The sequence below is a fragment of the Diplotaxodon limnothrissa genome, linkage group LG7 (genome assembly GCF_057381915.1).
Source record: "Diplotaxodon limnothrissa isolate DT_005_m linkage group LG7, D_limnothrissa_male_GT1.1, whole genome shotgun sequence".
NCBI classification, from domain to species: Eukaryota; Metazoa; Chordata; class Actinopteri; order Cichliformes; family Cichlidae; genus Diplotaxodon; species Diplotaxodon limnothrissa.
The window spans coordinates 11,034,872-11,054,008 of NC_140602.1; the positions used below are offsets into that span (position 1 = coordinate 11,034,872).

A 19,137-nucleotide genomic window follows, 5' to 3' on the forward strand; every position below is an offset into this window, starting at 1 on the left:
CCTGAATGACAAGTGAAAGAGTTCAGCACCTGTCAGTCATTTTTACAGGTTACGCTAAAAGACAACTCATTTTCTGACATGGAATGTTAATGAGAAAATGCTGCCATTACTCCAACATTAACTAACAACATAACAATGCGACAAAGCGACAAGAATTTTCACTCATTAATCACATTTTGAGGAATTTCTCTGCTGTCAGAAATGACAACCTAAGGAGAAGCATGATCCATTGATGAAAAAGTAGAGCAAAGGGACCATCAAACACAGGACTTAATGCTATGATTAAAGGTTATTTTGGTTATTTTTGGTTAGTGGCAGTGTAAGGAGAACTGGCAAAAGTGGAAAATGTACTTCCACAGTGGATATGATATGGTCATTAATTGCCTGTGCATTGACAAAAACAAATCTGTCTAAATTAAAGCCATTATTTTTTGTTTCCTTAAAAACAACTTAATGCTACAATTAAACATCACTTTAACATTAACTTATTATTTTCAGCTTTTTTGGATTTGCCTGTAAAACAGTTCTCATTACTTCGAGTCACAGCAGAGTAAGGACACTTAAACATAATGAGAACAAACAGGGAAGAGCACTGAGGTAAGTTCAACATTTCTAGCATTAAATATAAAAGGGGGAAAAAAGAACACCACAAATATTTATTCAATAAATAAAATGCTTTCTCTAATTTACAACAAGACAAGTAAGGCTGTGTTTTTATCATATAAACAATCTACAGTAAAAATACATTTTGGGACACAAATAAAATAAAATCCCCCCTCCCCCCCTCCCCCTCCCACTAGTTAAGACCTATGTGCAAGAGTGATGTTTATAATAAGGGACACTTGTGAGCTTACATATATGGAATCCAGCTTTGTCTTCAGATTAGGAAATGTTCTTCCTGCCAGTAGTGCAGATCATGATCTTGGTCAGCATCATTGTGCACGGCGGTATCCTCATACATTGAATTTTATATTCACTGGCACTCAGTAGCCAGTACCCTCTTTGGAGTCCACAGCATATTCAATGAAATAAACTCTGAGCATATCAGTAGTATCTCCTAAGCAATGACCTTCAGTGCTGCCACCTGCTTCCCAAAGCCTGAGTGAGCAAATACAGCACCGGCTCATGTGCTACTCTCTAACCGTCAGCAGGTATTACCATTACATAGCAGGAATCACCCTCCGGCTTTAAAGTGCTCGCGTTGCCTTGGTTGTAACCGTGGTGATGTCATTGTGCAAATGCAGGTGACAAGGTCACCTGGGACTTGTTGACATTCGCCGGTTCCACATGCCACGTTTGGAGTGATAGTGGTGGAAAAAGTTCCTCAAGTAGATCCTCTCCACTTCCAGACCTGCCTCAAGGATTCTAGATGAGAAAACAAGAGGAAGAGTGCTTACTCAACCTGGATCACAAACAGGAAAGAAACGATTTTTCGCCAATTAAGAGCTCCAACATGCTTTGTTGTCATTTCTTAGACACAAATCATGATTGGCTGAAAAAAACCCTTGCACTAATAAATCAAAATTTTTTTGAGAGTATGTCCATCTGTTCTTTGCCTTTACCAGCAACCTTTTAACCAGTCTGCGTCTTACTTGGAAGGTGTATTGCTTCCAAGTATTGCTATCTAATTTCTTTCAATGGATGAAATGGATGGAAAAACTCTAAACATATCTATCCATTTAGAAAAGATAGAAAGTGTGAGACAAACCTGTCGAGAAGCTCCCAGTCTTCTCCTCCCCAGCGATCAGTAAATTCCTTGGTGTTCATACCTCCCACTGTGTCAAGATCTGACTTATAGATACCCAGCAAGCCAAAGCCATTGATCTCCCAGTAACCTACAACACAGACAATCACATAGCCCAAGACATAAATACTTGTCATTTTAGTGGCTAAAAAAATAAAAAACAAAAGGAAGTGAATCTGGTCCCATTTCCCACCTCTGGCCTCTAAAGGTGTATTACCACAGCCCAGCCTCATGACAATGGGAGCAAAGGCCATGTATCCCTCTACACAGTGCATCCTGATGGTATCAATGATTGAAGGAGGGAAGTGGATGTGGAGGTCGCAAAGAAACACGATGCTGTGGTCATCCTAAGGAACAGCGAGATGGGAAACATTAAATTCATGAAATTTACTATTGACATCTATCGGTACACTTTTATGCTTCCTTGCCGAGCGATGCCGCAGTACTCACAGTTATCAGGTCGATACCTGCTTGCAGACCAGCAGAGCGCTCAAAGTTCCCATCCATCTTCACATACTGGTACCTGATCATTTCCACAAGCATACATACAGCTCAGTTACACCATGAATAGTTTGCAATAGGCTTGTATTGCCTGTAAAATTAACTCACAAACACAAACCTGGGCAGTGAGGACTTCTCAAGAGCCTTCCTCACATCCATGTCAGTGCTTTTGTAGTCAGTGATTATGAGGTTGAAGTTACTATCTCCAGTTATTTTGAACAGTTCCTCCATGTCAGTAATCAGCTGCTGCACCCATCTAGCCTGGTTTTTTACTGAAAAAGACATACAGGCCAATTATATGACAGATAAGTGACTTATCTCTATCTTTTATCTGGCAGAGGTGTTTTGACCTTTGCATTTTTTTTAAAGCTATTAATTCTCAAAGGGAACACAGGTCATTCCCACAGACAGTATAATAACAGGCTTGCCATGCCCATGCGGTGCTCGACAGTTAAACTGCATTAATAAAGGGAAGCTCTGTTATGTGCTTTACATACCAGTATTAATGCATTACTGCCAAATTTACATTAATATTATATTATGCTGAATTCATAATGTGATTCAATTTCTGTCTTCAGGTGATAAGAGTTTTACATTTTACCGTTAAGGACCTTGTCTCAGAGAGATTATCCTTTATTTCTGCATAGTTTAGAGACATGGAGCCATTATTTAATCCCACTGAAGGGTTTTCTTTTTCCTCTAAAAAGGTCCACTTACATCTCACCATGTTTTTTAATATGACACTGTCAGGCTGTAAGAACTTCTATCTTTGAAAAATGAAATATTAACAAACAAGAAAATGAACATGTAAATCAGTTGATTTTGAGCAGGTGTGGGAACTTTTTTTTAGATTTGGCTGATTTTATGTGCAATCACCAAGTAAGTGTCAGGTGTACAGTACCTGGCACTATGAAGTGGACCATGGCAACAGGATTCCAGCGGAAGCCCACCGGGTTGCAGAGCAAAGTCTTAGATTTTGACTGTTGGAAGTCTGAGTCCCAGCCGTTGGACCAGCTATCGGTTACCAGAGCATAGATGTAGTGTGATACACGCAGCAGCTGGCCATTCACATCTTTCAGTTCCAGTTCAAGAAGGTAGCGGCTGCCCTGGAAGTCATCCACACGCTTCACCATGTTAACCACACGTACCAACTTAAACCGCCTGCAAGAGCAACCACAAAAATAAAAGTGCAATGTGCTGTAAAGGAAGTACAAAGGTTTTTGAATATTTTATCACCTAATTGAAAATGGCATGAGCTTACAATAAGAGTCTTATATCATACGTTGACTTGTTACAATTAATCTGAAAAACTTAATTTACTACACCAAGTATAAAATAACTACTAAAAAAGTAGCAAAAGTTCTCATGTTGCTACAAAGTGGCTCTTGTCAGTGTAATATTTTTGCATACTACAATCAACAGCCACGTTATTACATAGCCCTGTCCAACTGCTGGTTAACGCATACATCTAAGCAGCTAATCATATGAAAGCAGCTCAAAGTATTTAGGCAAGTTATAGCTTTAAAAATATAGTAGCAAATGAAGCAATTTTAAAAAAAAATAAAAACACTTTACCTGAGGAGGTATACATAAATTAACCACTGACTTTCAAGATGAGAAAAGTTAAAATCACCTAAAATACTTATTTTAACAAATTCTAGAGGATATAGCAAAATCCAATCAGATTAACATTTTCCACACACACACATCACTAGATGCACAACTTACCCATGATGCTTTTTATTCAGTTGGTCCATGAACATCTTGACTATTGGCAAAGCATCATTGGAGTGAAGCAACAAGTTTCCAGAAATGTTGCACTGCAGGTCGATCCAATCTGAACGCTGGGCCTGAAGATCCAGGTGGTTGACATGGAAGGTCTGGTTCCAGTTGACTTGAGTGTCAAAAACTGGTGCAGGTGTAAGATCTTCATCATCAGTACCTTCAAAGTCTTCTTGTCTTTCCCAGAAGTAGCGTTTCTCACCCTCTGTGGTGTCTTTCCTTTTCTCAGCCCTGTTGGAGAGCTCATCTTCCTCCCCTTCTTTCCTATCTGACCACCTTTTGTCAATATTCCCTTTAGCAATCTTCTTACCTCTAACAATGCTGTTTTCTAAATCTTGTTGTTGTGGCATAGTCAGTTCCATATCCTTATCATTGGGGCTTTTTTTGCCATCCAAGTCCCTTTGATTTGATCTTTTTAATGGGTGGTTGAAATCTCTTTTGGGAGGGGTAAAACGCTTGCTGTTTGGCAGCTGAAGTTCCTTCTGTTTGGTTACAAACCTCCGCTGCTTGGCCACTGGTGGTTTTTCAGGCTGTGAGTTGTTGAGTCGCTGGATTTCGGTATTATTCGTTTTACCAAATTTCTGGATTTGATCCTGTTTAGAGCCAAGTTGCTCTGATTGGACAACTGGTTGCTGATTTGCTTTAAGGTCTTTTTTATTACCCAGTATTGGTAGATTATTCTGTCCTGGTCTCTGAGCTGCTTTTACCCTTTTTCTTTTTACTCGTTTTCTGCTTTTCTGCTGTTCTGCTTTTACAATTTGCCCCTCCTCTTTTTGTAACTTTGTCTGATTCAGTTGCAGGTTATGTTTTAAGCCTTGCTTTAGCACTGACTGGGGCTGAGACAAATTTTCTTTATGTTCCCTCTTCCCCAACTCGCCTCTGTGCAGTCCTGAAGAGTTGCCCAATGTGTTGTTTGATTTTGGGACAACCAAGGAGAAGAGTTTGCGCCTACGTTTTTGTACATAATCATCATAGTCTTGATAATGGGCTTTATCCTCATGAGCAGGCTTGGTTTCCGTTTCTTTTTTATGAAAGTCATTGTCCTCCTGGTTAAAATTCCTCATCTGGAAATTAAAATCTAATATACACCAGATATAAAAAAAGGACAGTTAAATGGACTGAAACCGCAAGCAGCTTATGTTTGCTTATGGGGAAAAACAAGGGCAAAATACCTCTGTCTGGATTTACTTTTTCCTCTGTAGCTGGACGGTCAAATCTCATGTATCTAGAGAAGCCGAACCTAGATATGACATTTAAAAAAAGAAAAAAGGACGGAAGTTATAGCAGCCTTGCTTGGTGATACTCTAAAACTAATTATAGTTCAACTTGTCACACTTTTCCAGCATTATTGTTATTAGTCCTTTATTTATCCAGGTAGAAAATCCCATTGAGATTAAAAATCTCATTTCCAAGAGAGACATCATGACAACAAAAGTCAAAATACATGTACCACATAAGTATATAACATTTTAAACAAATACAATATCCTGTACAAACATGTGAAAAATATACATATAGATCAAATTAATCTTAGGAGACGTAGATAACAATTCTTTGCCATTTGAGAATAACATGAACTTGGATTTCTCTGGATTTAACATCAACTTAAGTTGAGTTGAGTGGGACAGTAAACGTATTTGTAACAATTAGCTCACCTCTTTAGGTAGTAAGAGCTCTCAGAGTAGAAACAGCTGGTCTGCGTCTCCATGTGTGTTAGTCGAGTGTAGTCATTGGGGTAGATGTAGGACAAGTGGACCTGAGGATATGAAATGAAATGACATGGTGTAAAATATATGACATCTTATTGAAAAAAGTTGAATATTTTGAGGTATGTAATTATTGTCCTTTGTATTGAAAGTTGGATAAAAATCTATTTGGTAAATATGAAGGTACAATTAGAGGCTTAACTCAGCAGACTGGAAACAAAGAGAAGGTAAAGCTACCAGTGGCTTTCTTTAAAGATTAAAAAACATCTACTTTAGAGCTCTTCCAAATCTCACTAACGCATTTCAGCTGAAGCGTGAAAGAGACATTGAAGACTATTTCTTGGCCAGTAAATGACGTCCTGGAGGCAACCATTAGAGATTCCAGGAAGTCACTGCAAATAACTCGACTTCAGCAACAGTAGTAAAATCAATACGAAAATCTCAAGCTATTTTACTGTTTTTTTTTTCTTCCTAATGGATGCAATTAGCACTAATTTATTTTATATGGTCCTCGGAAGACATTAAGAATGTGGGTGCAATTTAAAGGCCTCAAATAGATAGCATAACTCAGTATACCAGGGATACCATTAGAAGACTGACATAAAAGCCATAAAAGATTGAAAAAGCTTCCCAGCGTTTCTTGCTGGCATGCCTTTCTTTATCTCTTGAACAAACAAAAGATTTTAAAAATGCACCTGTAACCTTCTGAGAATAATGGTATAAGGTGATTAAATATCAGAAAAGTAGTGTAAGTGACGTAAACAAATTATCAGTACAACAGATACGTACAAACTGCAGTCCTTGATAACGAAGCAAAGGGAAGTCTTTGATTGTGTAAGAGGGGTTATATGAGCAGTCAGGCAGAACACCTTGTAGGTACTTGCTGTTTAACATGCGCACTGCAAAAAAGCGAAACAGATAAGAGGCGAGATTACTTTGTGCATTCAGTAAGAGGAAATAACTTGCACAGTACTTGCATCCGGGATGGTAGGAAACAGACAGCTGATGTATCTGCTTTGTGTTGAAACAATCGAGCGACGTAGCTGACCTTTGTAGAATGAATCTCGACGGTCTTCAATTAACATATCTGCATCAGCACTGCGCTGCTTTGTGGGGGTTTGCCGGTGGCTTGCAGCTGTCTGTGGTATGTGGGCGACATCATTCATTGACAGTGCTGACTCATCTGAAGACACGGAGCGTCAGAAGAAGATACAAGCTTTTTACTTACTGTGCTTTTTAGCATCTATGCAGAATAAAAGGCAAATGTTTCATTGCGATCTAGACTCATGAACATTCATTCTGAGGGATATATTTTGAGGCATGATGTGTGTACTCACTAGTATAGAGGGAGATGTACTTGGAGTCAATAATCTTAAACAGACTGCTATAGTCCAATTGCAGCCACTGTGTGAAAACAAAACAAACTTTAAAAACTGCACATCTTTTCCACTTTATTACTCACATAATACAAGAGCGCATACTCGGCGCGGGAGTTTGGAAACAAGGAATGAGATAAGAAAACAGAGAGGGATCCAGCTACTTACTGCCACCTCCACGTGGTCAGTCCCTTCGTCGTTTTGCTTGTGAATAACTTCAAAAAAGTATCTCCTCTGAGCAGACAGCCTGTCAGACAGTAAAGGTACTCAGTATCATGTTATAGTCATAAAAAAGACAATATAAACTACTTACCCAAAGATAATCTCAAACCCTTATTTGCTGAATCTACATAATAAATTATTTAAGACTTCAATATATACAATCATGGTAATGTTTTTACATATCAGGACATAATAAAACCATACTGTCCTTAATAGGTCTTAAAATTAGGTAATTACAACCTCAGATGAAAAACAGAAGTTACACATGTTCAATAATTATTTATTGGAAATTAAAGGAAAAATGTGGAAGTTTATACCATCTTCCTGTACCCTTGGATGAACCTTTCTTAAATAAATAATGACACATGTCATGTGCTGTTTTTTTAATCTCAGGTTGTATTTACCTTTTAAGAACAGATGAGGTCCAGATCATTTTTTTTATTATCCTGATACATAAACCCTTATATATATATATATATATATATATATATATATATATATATATATATATATATATATATATATATATATATATATATATATATATATATATATATAAAAAAACTATGAGTAGACATTAACATTATTTAAATATTTGCATTAATGTGGATTTAGGCCGGTTCTGTATATCTTGGCACGAGCATACACGCCACTCCTATGGCAACTCACTAAACTGCTTTAATAAAGCAACAAATTTTATACGCACAGGGTGTAAAAGGGTGTGCTTTCCAGCATGCCATTAATTATAATTCAACTGTTAAGAAGTGTCATTTGTGCTTTTGAAACAGGTTTGATGCCTCAAACCTAATTTCTTATCCTCAAGTACAACAAGTACAACTTGTAAAGTTTTTTAAATTTAAAGAAATATTTGTGACTTGAAAGAGCTGAAATTTCACCTTTCTGCCTCATTTAATATACACAGAAAAACCAGTACACAAACAAATCCCTAACTGCTACTTCCCCACTGCAACATGCAAAATATTTATTAAAAACTGACTCTGACAAATTGGTTAATATATTCATGTCAGACAGGTTAGACTACTCTAACGCTCTATATGCAGGTTCTTATCGTCAGGTTGACTTCAACTTGTTCTGAGTGCAGAGCCCAGGGTCCTTACACATACGTGGAAATAGGAACATATGACCCCAGACCTGAAATCACTAAAGAATTACCTTCTTTTAATTTTAAAATTTGCATAGCTTTGAACCTGCTTAATATAGAAGAATTGTTGAGACATATTTCAGCATGTCAGGGCCCTATGACTGTTCACAATCGTTTTCTTTTTTGTGTGTGTCCAGAAAATACCACGATTCTGACCTTGTAGCCTTCAACATTGTCTCTCCTCAGCCCATCAGGCTGGATGCTTTAGTGCTCACGAGTAACTGTGTTTTAAAAAGCTCCATACACAGAAAGTTGTTATTATGAGGGAACTGCTTTGTTAATATAAGGAGAAAGAATGAGGACACCCAGGAAAACAGTAAGGGTACCAGATGGGGGGAAAGAAAGTAGCGTAAGTCTTTGACTGCTAACGATGCTTTACCAGTGTTAGATAAGCCTTGTTCTTGTTCTCCAGTTAGGTCAGTTCCACAAGTTCAAAGCATTTGTTCGTTATTTGTTAAATGATAAACCCTGGCAGTTGGTGGTAATGCTTTTGAGACTCTTATCAGTTTGAACTGTTTGTGTAAGATGTCAAACCAACCAATGTAAGTACGTTCCCAACTTCACTCACCAAACTGGTCTGGAGGTCTGACTGGAATACTTCTCAAACTCACCCGGGGCCGTCCATTCTTTTCCCGTCTAGGAAATGAAAATTAAACACTGAAGGAAATGTTACAAAGACTAGTATGAGAAATTTACCCCGGAACACTTGAGATGACAAAATGCATACCATTCCAACCCACGCAATTAACTTCAAATTAAGGGGAGAGTCATCTGTGCTCAGCCAGAATTCAGAGTTGTCGTCAGAGCTCACAGCAAACACAAAATCTCCTGAGACAAAAGAAGAGGAAATGAGATAAAGGAATGAAGAGACAGACTGAGTCTGTATAGCATAACATACACGTATTACATGCTGAAAATACACAAAGTGAAAAAGTACCATCAGTATGTGGATGAAGATAGCCAAATATTCTGAGCCCATAGTTGGTCCACTGAGGAGAGACGGCCAGCTTCTCCACTGTGGTTCTGGACTAAAGGAGTAATGAAAGACAAAGAAAATCAGCCATGATTTGATGTCAAAGTGATGGTGCATTCCCGAATAAGTCAGAATTTCTGAGTTCCCAGTCGACTTTGAATCTGGAACGCTTCCTTACCTCGGTTTTAACACTCAGACCAGTCAGAGTCGGAACAGCCTAACCAACCCCAAGTTAACAATCCAAGTAGTAAAATCCAGTAGTAAAACTGTAAAACTTCATTTGTACTGCCACTGCTGTGTATCTGTGACTTATTAAATCACTTAGTACTGACTAGACTCTGCATGAACGTGCAGCAGACATGTTTTTAAGCATGAAAAGTATTGCTCTGGTTTGCTAGTGAGTCCCGAATGTCGCTTTTCCTGTAATGCACTAACCTGAGATTGACATTACTCCCGAGTTCCGAGGTATCTGAACCATGGCGTGAACTCAGGAACGTGAAAATCTGGCATGAAGACGTATAATGTACCACTGAGTAAAACCAACTGTGCGTGTGTGAGAGTGTGTGCACGAGTGTCTTCTTTCACATCCAACCACAAATACTTACATGCAAGAGGAGGTGATATCTATGGGTTATCTGAGTTTGGTGGTATTCTCTGGTGACAATCTTCTGCCTATGCTTCTACTACTTTTATACTTTTACACATAAAACGTGAAAGAAATAAAAAAACTTTTTTTTAATGAAGTTTTACTAGGAATATAACATCACACATACTGGGCAGTTTTCTGCAAAACCAGTATAATATGACAATGAGAAAGGACTCAGTACTAACATAATTATATATAGCAGGAATAATGTTTACTATGTTTACCTGTTACATTTGGCATGTTAGCATCCTAGTACAGTTTTTGCAAATTACCATTTTTAGCCTGGCTGGAATGCTATTTGGTTTTCATATATTTGGTCACACAATGGCCACAGTGGCTAAAAATGTAAATCATCAGTTAAGCAAGATTAATGAATAACCATATTCTAACCATTAATAAAACGAGTTTTATTAAGAAATGGGTTTTTTTCGCCAACATGTTTAATGATTCCTTGTAAACTGTGCTTGTGCTCTTGTGAATGTTTCCTCTTCTGAGGTTTGTCAAATCTAGTTTAAGATTGTCTGACTCAGTGAAGGTTTACATTTGACTGTGACAACTGAGAAGTTGGGCATTTTGACTCACATGAGGGTAAAGCGGGTAATGCAGGTTTTTGCGAAGATCGGCCGTTGAACTGCCACACCAGTCCTCAAACACATGCAGATTGGCCTGTCCCTTATACTGCAACACAGGAGAGTGACAGTGACTTTAACACAGAACTTGTATGTTTACTGTATTTAAAGGCACAGAAGTTGGAGCAACAGTCTAAATCACTTTTCTCATTTGCAGTTCAAATGCTCAGTGAAAGTCAATAAGAAACACTGGAACACGAACACGTAAATGAAGAAGCAGCTGAGTTTCAGTAGATGCACAGATGTCCTGTAAACATATACCTCTGTGATATCTGCCAAAGAGGCCATGTTATCTGATCTGTGTGTGCGTGTGTGTTTGAGTGTGTGAGTGAGTGTGTGTTGGTTTCGCCAAAGGGACATAACAGTGCAGATCGGAGCCAAATGTAGCCAAGCAGCTCATCAGATTTCAGTAGTGGTCAGGCTAGTTAGTTAAATATTAGCATGACTGAAGCTCACAAGTTTACACAAAATGCCGTAAAATGATGACTGAGAGTGTAGCTTGTAATCATTTAAGGAGATTCTTACTCAAAATCAAAAGGCGGTGAGTTTAAGGAGCCCTTTTGTTGTAAAGCTCAATTTGCTTCTGCTAAAACTCTATTTTTCAATAACTAGCCTGCTACGTGTGGCGCTTCATCAAAGCATTTTTGAGCTTTGTTAATTCTCCGAGACATTAGCCTAGTTTTACATCGTTTTTCACAGCAATATTACTTATAACTCAATAATAACATTTTGTAAAAAACTTATCAACCTCTTCCTTGACAAAAAACACAAAACTATAGACAAATCTACTACAGGGGCATACAGTGTGCACAAAATCATGTAAAACTGAGGAATACTGACTGTAGAACTAATAAAGACATTGATATCAAAAGGGTTTTTTTCTCAAAGCAGATACGTGACACTTGTTTGTTGTTGGGTACATGTGGCTTTCCTTTCACTTGACTGTACATTAAAAACCCCAAAGTGAGTCAGTTTATCAAGAAAGATTTCAGCAAATTAACAGGAAAGTAAGTCATAGTTAGATGGAATAAAATTACAGGTATTTCATCAAAACTAACAAAAAATGTTTTATGGATAAATATATTTTATATGCAGTGGTTAGTATTTGCATTTCATCTACAAAACTGAAAATTAAGGTTCTTTTTTTGTTTTTCTCTTTGCATGATTTCTGCAACTTTTGTTCTTGCTCTTTATCAGTGCACCTGATCAGGACCCAAAGAAGATGTATACTAATATTGTGCTGTAAATTGTGTGTAAATCCTTGACGTCTTAAAAGGGTGCAGCTATGTAGCAATCTATGCATGTCTGCAGACTTTTCTGTTGGTTGTTTTTTACATTTCAATATCTGCTTAGGCTGGTTTCCTCTTATCCTCCTATGTTCCTCGCCTGTGCTGTCTCAACCCTTGTGATATTTTCCAAATGTTTGTCCCCAGAGTGACAATAGAAGTGAGAAAAACACTTTAAAATATGTGGCCAACCCCCCGATTACCAGTGAGACATTAAGTTGATAATAAAGAAGAAAAATGTACCCTTGGTCAGTGTGAATGCTCTTAAATTTGTTAGAAACCGCACCTTTTTTGTTCCTGATTTGTTATTGTGGATGATTTGTAAACTGTGTATCTATAATAGAATCTCTGATGCCCTGTTTGCCAGGTCTGTCTGTTTAATCATGCAATACTGCTGTTGAAATAGGCAACACTGGCTCAAAACAAAAACATAAACAGGAACCGGTTACACCTGACATGAAATATTCGAAACATTAACACAAAGCAGGGAAGCTTCTGAAATGGAGTCACACTATAAACGGAGGGACTGAGGGAGGCCACTGGGCCACTAGGTATGGGCAAGCGCACACACCTCTGGTTTCCAAGGTTGTGGAGCATAACTGGAGACCCAAGCACTGCTGTCCCCAACAGTGTTTGGCTGATGGTCCTTTTTTGCCTGTAAAAACAAATATTAAACTTGGTTTAGTTTTGGTTTCCTTTCTGAAAAAACAAACACTCTCGGGTGCCATCCTTACCCTATTTTCAAACACGTCTCTCCTCCAGCTGACGTGGTCAGCGTCAGTAATTGGACCTGAGGATATAGGTGAAGACAATAGTCAACATGGTCACATCATCTCTGTGAAAGTTGTTATTTTAAAGCGACTTGAGGCTTCCCCAGTAGGTGCACATCCAATCAAAATGCATTCTAAACAAAAAAATCCCAATCTGCTTCTTACAACTTGTGACATAAAAGAAACTCTATCTGGGTTGCATGTGAGGAGCGGTAGGCACGCTACACGTCCATGCATAAATGATAAACTCTGCCCATGCATTGCACACAACAATCAGGCCCGGTGTCTAAGCAGAGACTCACTGCTCATAGTCCCTGAACATAGCTCATCTCAGTGACAGGCTTCAAAGAGCTGCTATGGCATAGGGCTCCCGCGTTGGCAAACATCTCTGGCGCTCTGGCAGAGCAGATGCTCAAATATTATTCCTGCTGACTTCTTCCATCATCCTTCAAATTACAGGACAGGGTGTATTTTAAAACAGGACCTATTTGTCTGTCTTTCTTTTCTTTTTTTACGACCATGTGGTGTCAGCAGTGAACTGGAGTTACTGCAGTGATGGTCTGTCATTATCGCCAGGGTGGAGATCTCCTAACACACACCCTTGTGACATACGTTCCAATTTTAGCAGCACAAGTAATTCTAGAGCCGTGGATAAGGAAAACAACAGTGGAGTACTTTTCATCTCTATGTGCACTCCTCTCCTCTTCTTACTAAACCTTCCCTGTCATGTTTTTTTCTACTTTCCGTGGAATGTATTGCGAAATTTACTGTCAGGGTGGACACTTCAGGTGATAAGAAGGATGCAGCAGGGTTTCACTAGCTTTCTGTGTCCATATATGGCAGGAAAACAATTTTTTTTTTTTAAATCTCTTGTCACATTGTTGCTGTTTTAGTGTTTTTTTTTCTGTCCACTTTGGACACAACATACCAGTTTAGCAGTCCTACTCTTCTTATTCTGTCAAAAACATGTTGCTAACAGACATTTAGTTAAAGTGTTGAATAAAAGGGAGAGGCTGTGTGATAACATGTAAAACAGAATATAATCAAATATATCATTTACAACATTTAAAAAAAAAAGCTTCATTTGCATGTTTTAGCATGCAAATTAAGTGTCCACAGTATTCTTTGGATTATGTGCTTGAAGTTTTAGTGTTAAGAAGGTTTACAACAGGATTTTTTTTTAAACTGTTTGTGAGATGCATAGATTTTTATACAGCAAGTTTTAAAAGCAATGTGTCAAATGGATGCATAATATTTCTTGAGCTTCTGTGTTGTTTCAGCTTGAACTCATACACCGAGAGTTAAACGTTGCCTTTTTAACTGAAGTGGAACTGGCTCTGAAAATGAGAGGTAAGAGGTGACCGGCAGATTCTTTGGAAGATGAAAGGGGGGGGGGGGGGGGGGGGGGGGAATGACTGTGCAGTAAATTTCCAGGATGTAGGCGTACATTTTTCTTTGCAAAGACGAAAAAAAACCTTCATTACCAAAGCCTCAGACAACTCACCACAAGAGACAAACCGCTGGTAAGCCTCAAAAAGCATGAAAGCTTACTTGCAGTTGTTTTAAAAAAAAGTGGAAACAAGCGGAGGTGTAACGCTGTGTTCTATGTTAACTATGCAGAAAACTGGAATCAACCAAACGTGGTAACTGAGCAGTTATGGTTTACTGAAAGTAGTACCTTTGCACACGAGATGATTTGTCTCCTGATAGATGCCCTGAATGCACAATATATAAAAACCAAAATCCTATAAGCAAACAAAGAGTTTCTGTAAAGTGTTGCAATGTCCCCAAGTTGCCAAATATATCTCCTGATCCCAATTAAGCTCAGCATACGGTTCACTTTCTGTAAACCATAGTCAAAGGCAGATCAAGAAGTGAAGGTGGCGGCAACAATAGCCTGGGACAGCGTCTCCAAGGTGGAGATGGTGTGTGTCGATGAGTATGGATCAAAGATCAAAGATCAGGAAGTCATATCTTGAGATGGATGTTTCTTGACCTCTGGGTCACATCTTTTAATCTTTTAATTCAGGGTTTTTAGTCCCATTACTACATGTGTATAAAACCAAGCATCCAGCTATGCTTTCTGCCTTTTGCAAACATTTGTGATACAGTAGGCCTTTCTAGTGCTCAGTGAATTTAAGCTTGGTCTTGTAATAAGATGCCTCCACTGCCCCAACTCAGCTTATGACATGTTTTACCTCTCAGATCTTCCACCATCAGCTGTGAGTGGTATTGCTGCAAAGTGGAAGTGTTTAAGAACCACAGAAACTCAACCATGAAGTAGCAGACTACATAAACTTACAGAATGGGATCACCGAGGTGTATAGAGCCACCGACGCTTTGCTGACTCATTAACTGCTGAGTATCAAAGCTCCTCTGGCATTAACATCAGCAAATAAAATCTGTGCCACGAGCTTCGTACGTAGAATGTGTTTGCATGGCTGAACAGCTACTGTAGGTGTAATGTGTAAGTGCCCCAGTACTTTTGTCTATATTGTGTATTTACCTCAAATAAGAAAGCTTGAAACCTTTGAACAACGTGCACAATTTTCACAGAGGAAATCCAACAGAATGTCTTTGATCCACTTGTGCCTGACATCTTGGATTTTATGACAAAGATTTTTTTTTTCCTGGTAACATTTCTAAAAACGTGCCTCAGAAAGGTTTTTATAAGGACCTTTGTGGCGTAGTTTTACAGAATAATAAAGCCAAATGGTAGCTACCAAAGTGGCTGTGAGGTCATGTCTTTGTACTCCCGCAAAGGGGCTTCCATATAAAGTTGGACAGGTGGACAGATCGATCTAAATATCGATACTAACCCTGGTATTGGTATTGGATCAATACTAGCACGACAGGATCGATACTATGTGTCTAGCCTCTAAGTTCAATATGCAGCCCACTGAATTGTGTTAATAATTTTTTGGGAAACGAAAAATATACCTCCCACATGCACGATGAAAGAGGAACCTTTTTGTGTTGACTGTCATGTCTATTTTATTTGTAGCCTCTTGCAAAAAGTAAAGTGCCATTCAAATCTCAAAAAGTACCAATATTTACTTTAGGGGCACATTCACATTCCGGGTCTCAAAACACAAACAAACCCCAAAAACCAACCCAGTTTCAAAATACATGAAAATCTGAAATGTGTGTGCTGTTGTGTTAAATTATTGTGGACAGTAAAAATCACAGTGATTTAGGGGCTCATTAAAATGTGTTCAGAATTCGGCAAGTGACGATGATTCGTCTTATAAATCATGACACACTGCTCCCCCTTACACAAGCTGTCTTTAGAAGTTAAAAATATCAGTGTCGGTATTGGTATCGGCAGTACTGTGTTTACTTGGTATTGGATTGATGCCACAATTTGCATTATCACACAGCACTTCTTCCCCAGTCCAAGCATACAATGCATAAATCAAACAATTTTGTAGTATTTCCCAATAAGGGCTCCTGCTGTGTGGAAAAATGCCATTTTTAAAGATATTGTTTTGTTTTCGCTTACAGATATATATCACACAAAGCTGGACTAGAAGCCTTAACTGAGGCCTATGCTCTTCAAGCTATTTAATTAAATAAGTCACTTGACCTTGCATGTGGCCATTGGATCTTTGTCTGCATCACAATTTTTTTTCTGTGTGTGTAGATGTCAACCAAATTAATTGGATAATAAATTGCACATTATGAGTTTAACTACTAGTTCTCGACTTTTACCAAAGGGTTATTAAAAATCTAGGCCACGTGTCCATTGCATGGAATTATCACATATAAGTCATGCACACAATGGCCATCTTTATTCTGCTGGGCCAGTTATTAACTGCTTTACTGCAGCAAACATTATCTACGTTGTTAGTTGTAGTGCTCATATGATCTCAGAAAAAAAAGCCCGTCCCATAAAAACTGCACATCTCAAGTCCTGTTTGTCTAGTTTAAAGGTGATTAACCTGAGTGAGTGAGTAACCTGCTGCACAAATAAAAGATCTGCATGTGAAGTTTCCTGATGACTTACGCACTTCCTTTAATTCACCTTGATGCACGTTTCTCCACCAAGGTGATCTCTGCAAAAACTGCAAAAGCAAATTTCACAAATGCAGTGGTGATGGGTGAGGGGGGAGAATACATTAATTGCAGGTGTAGATCGGGCATGCATTCTTAAAAAGGTGGGAAATAAAACGGAACTTGGGTGATTATATTTTCCCAAAAGGTAGAAAAAAACCAGAGTTGTGGGGGAGTCGTAAACCGCATTTAGGGTAAAAAGAAATTGGACTTGTGAGAAGTCGTTCTTAATGAAAGTGTGTGTGAACAGATTATGACCCATTAAAGATATAAAGTGCTGCTCTGACCCACAAAGTGTACTCTAGGATAGCACATTTTAAACCTCAGTGAATTCCACATGAAGAAGACATTTCTGCATAGCTCCAAAAGTGCAATTCAAGCTGCTGGCGAGCCATGCAAATCACTCAACAAGCATACTTTAAAACAGCAGCCACATGGCATCACGAATAGGCACAACATCCCCATAGTGGACCTCATTTTGACCCTCAATACAAGGTTCTAAAAACTCTTAATAAATATCATTTTTAATTGCTGTTGGTTCTTTCTCTTGTAATTATGTAACAGACTGACTTGAATTATGTGTTTTGGGCTTTTTTTATGTGAGCCATGACACATTTTGTTCACTCAAAGTCATGTACATGTATGTTATAACAATCAAGTTACAACATTTTTAAAAACGTCTGTCTTGTCTTATGAACTGTGTAAAAAAGGGGGGGGGAAAGAAACCTCATACTGACCACTTGCAACTGAAGTCATGTGCTTAACTGCACCTGCCAATTATTTATCCATGTTAGGATTTTAATACAGCTCTGTTTGAAGAGCTTTGTGGAGTCCTTCTCTCAATAGAAGCCCCACTGTGGCCGGGGGGCTTCAGCCCAGGAATGTGTGCACATATAGGCGAGCCCTCTAATGTAGATCTAGGCATGTGTTTACATGCTGATGCTGTGCTCAGACTGAGCGTGTCATATGTTTCTGTTTCTCTCAACAACCCCACTGTTGTTTCCTTTCATCTGTTTTGTGCTGTGTGTGTGTGTATGTGTGCTGCGACAGACGGTAAGGCAACGTGTGAGGGTAGAAAGCAGGAAATCTGGTTACCCAGTGTGAGACTAGATTTCCTTCTGAGTGTAAACCTACTATGTGACCTCCTGACCTCCCCAACCCCCTTCTTACTGTCTTTCTTTCCCTAAATCAACCTGCTGTTTCACCTGCTGAAGGCTCAAGTTTCCTGAGGAAATGCATCCAACATCATGAAAGCTAAAGCAGATGTTAGATGTGAAAACTTGTTTAAAATGCACATGCATTCAAATCTTTCATGCAAATAAACAAATCTTTTGCGACTTCGTTTTCTGACTTCCAACTTCACATAATAAAAAATGTCACCAAACAACTTCATACATTGTTTTTGGTGATGACTCATTTTTACAGTGGCCTTAGCAGTATTTCATGTTTGTGTTTCCTTATTTTTGTAAATGATGTGGACTGTTCAACACCACAGTGCCATGGAAATGTGTGATACGTGACAAATAGCTTATATCATGCACGCTCAAATGCGTAATACAGTCCAAACCTTTTTACTTTTGTTCGGCTATATTTCTCTCCCCCCCCCCTCCCTCCCGCATGCGCATGTTCACTTGCTATCGCTACTGCATAATTATCATAAATAGAAACTCCGTCTGAATGGTGCATCAGCAAAGGTTTGAGTGACACTCTGTGAGTAGCAGTGCGCGTACTGGAAATCATAAACCATAAACTTACTCATATCACTCCTCCATTCTTTTGCAGCAACCATCTCGTGGTACACGGCCACCAATCCCGCCAGCAGGATCGCACCGAACAGGAGATATTTGCCATTTCGCCGCAGTTTCTTCAAGGGGAAAAACGACGTGATCATTTTGACTCCCGGGGGAAACTTGCTCCCGAGTTCCTCACCCGCTTTGTCATGAGTAGGGGACGGAACGCGCCCTGAGCACGTCCGCCTGCCGCCCACCGCTGCTCCCGGTGGATGCGCACTATCACCGGCACCCTGGATATCCCCGGCGCTCGGGTCCCCTGGTGCCTCTCATCCGGAGAAAAATCCCACCTTGCCCTGGGCCAGCCGGTGACCTACACTGGGCACTCTCGATCATCTAAAACTTTTAATAGGTCTCCTATTGCTCCTTGAGCGCCCGGCTTGAGACCTGACCTCTGTTCCTGCTAGTACCACATGAAGCGCACGCAGCTCGGTACAAAGAACTCAGCAAGGAATGAAATCTTCACCTCCCCTCCCCTCACCATCCTCCACACAATT

General features: G+C 39.1%; 1 protein-coding gene across 1 annotated transcript; it reads right to left on the reverse strand.

Moving 5' to 3' along the window:
* Positions 1-815: 815 nt before the first annotated feature.
* b4galnt3b (beta-1,4-N-acetyl-galactosaminyl transferase 3b) lies at positions 816-19,038 on the reverse strand. The gene is made up of 20 exons (XM_085359181.1): positions 18,606-19,038; positions 12,762-12,817; positions 12,599-12,682; positions 10,695-10,790; positions 9,431-9,521; positions 9,221-9,321; positions 9,062-9,129; positions 7,278-7,356; positions 7,071-7,137; positions 6,782-6,916; positions 6,523-6,632; positions 5,683-5,783; positions 5,200-5,267; positions 3,974-5,105; positions 3,147-3,406; positions 2,364-2,517; positions 2,195-2,267; positions 1,938-2,091; positions 1,709-1,835; positions 816-1,365 (listed from the first exon to the last, which is right to left on the reverse strand). Exons 1-20 carry the CDS (start codon positions 18,739-18,741, stop codon positions 1,254-1,256), a joined length of 3,204 nt encoding a protein of 1,067 aa, XP_085215307.1. The 5' UTR covers positions 18,742-19,038; the 3' UTR covers positions 816-1,253.
* Positions 19,039-19,137: the final 99 nt, after the last annotated feature.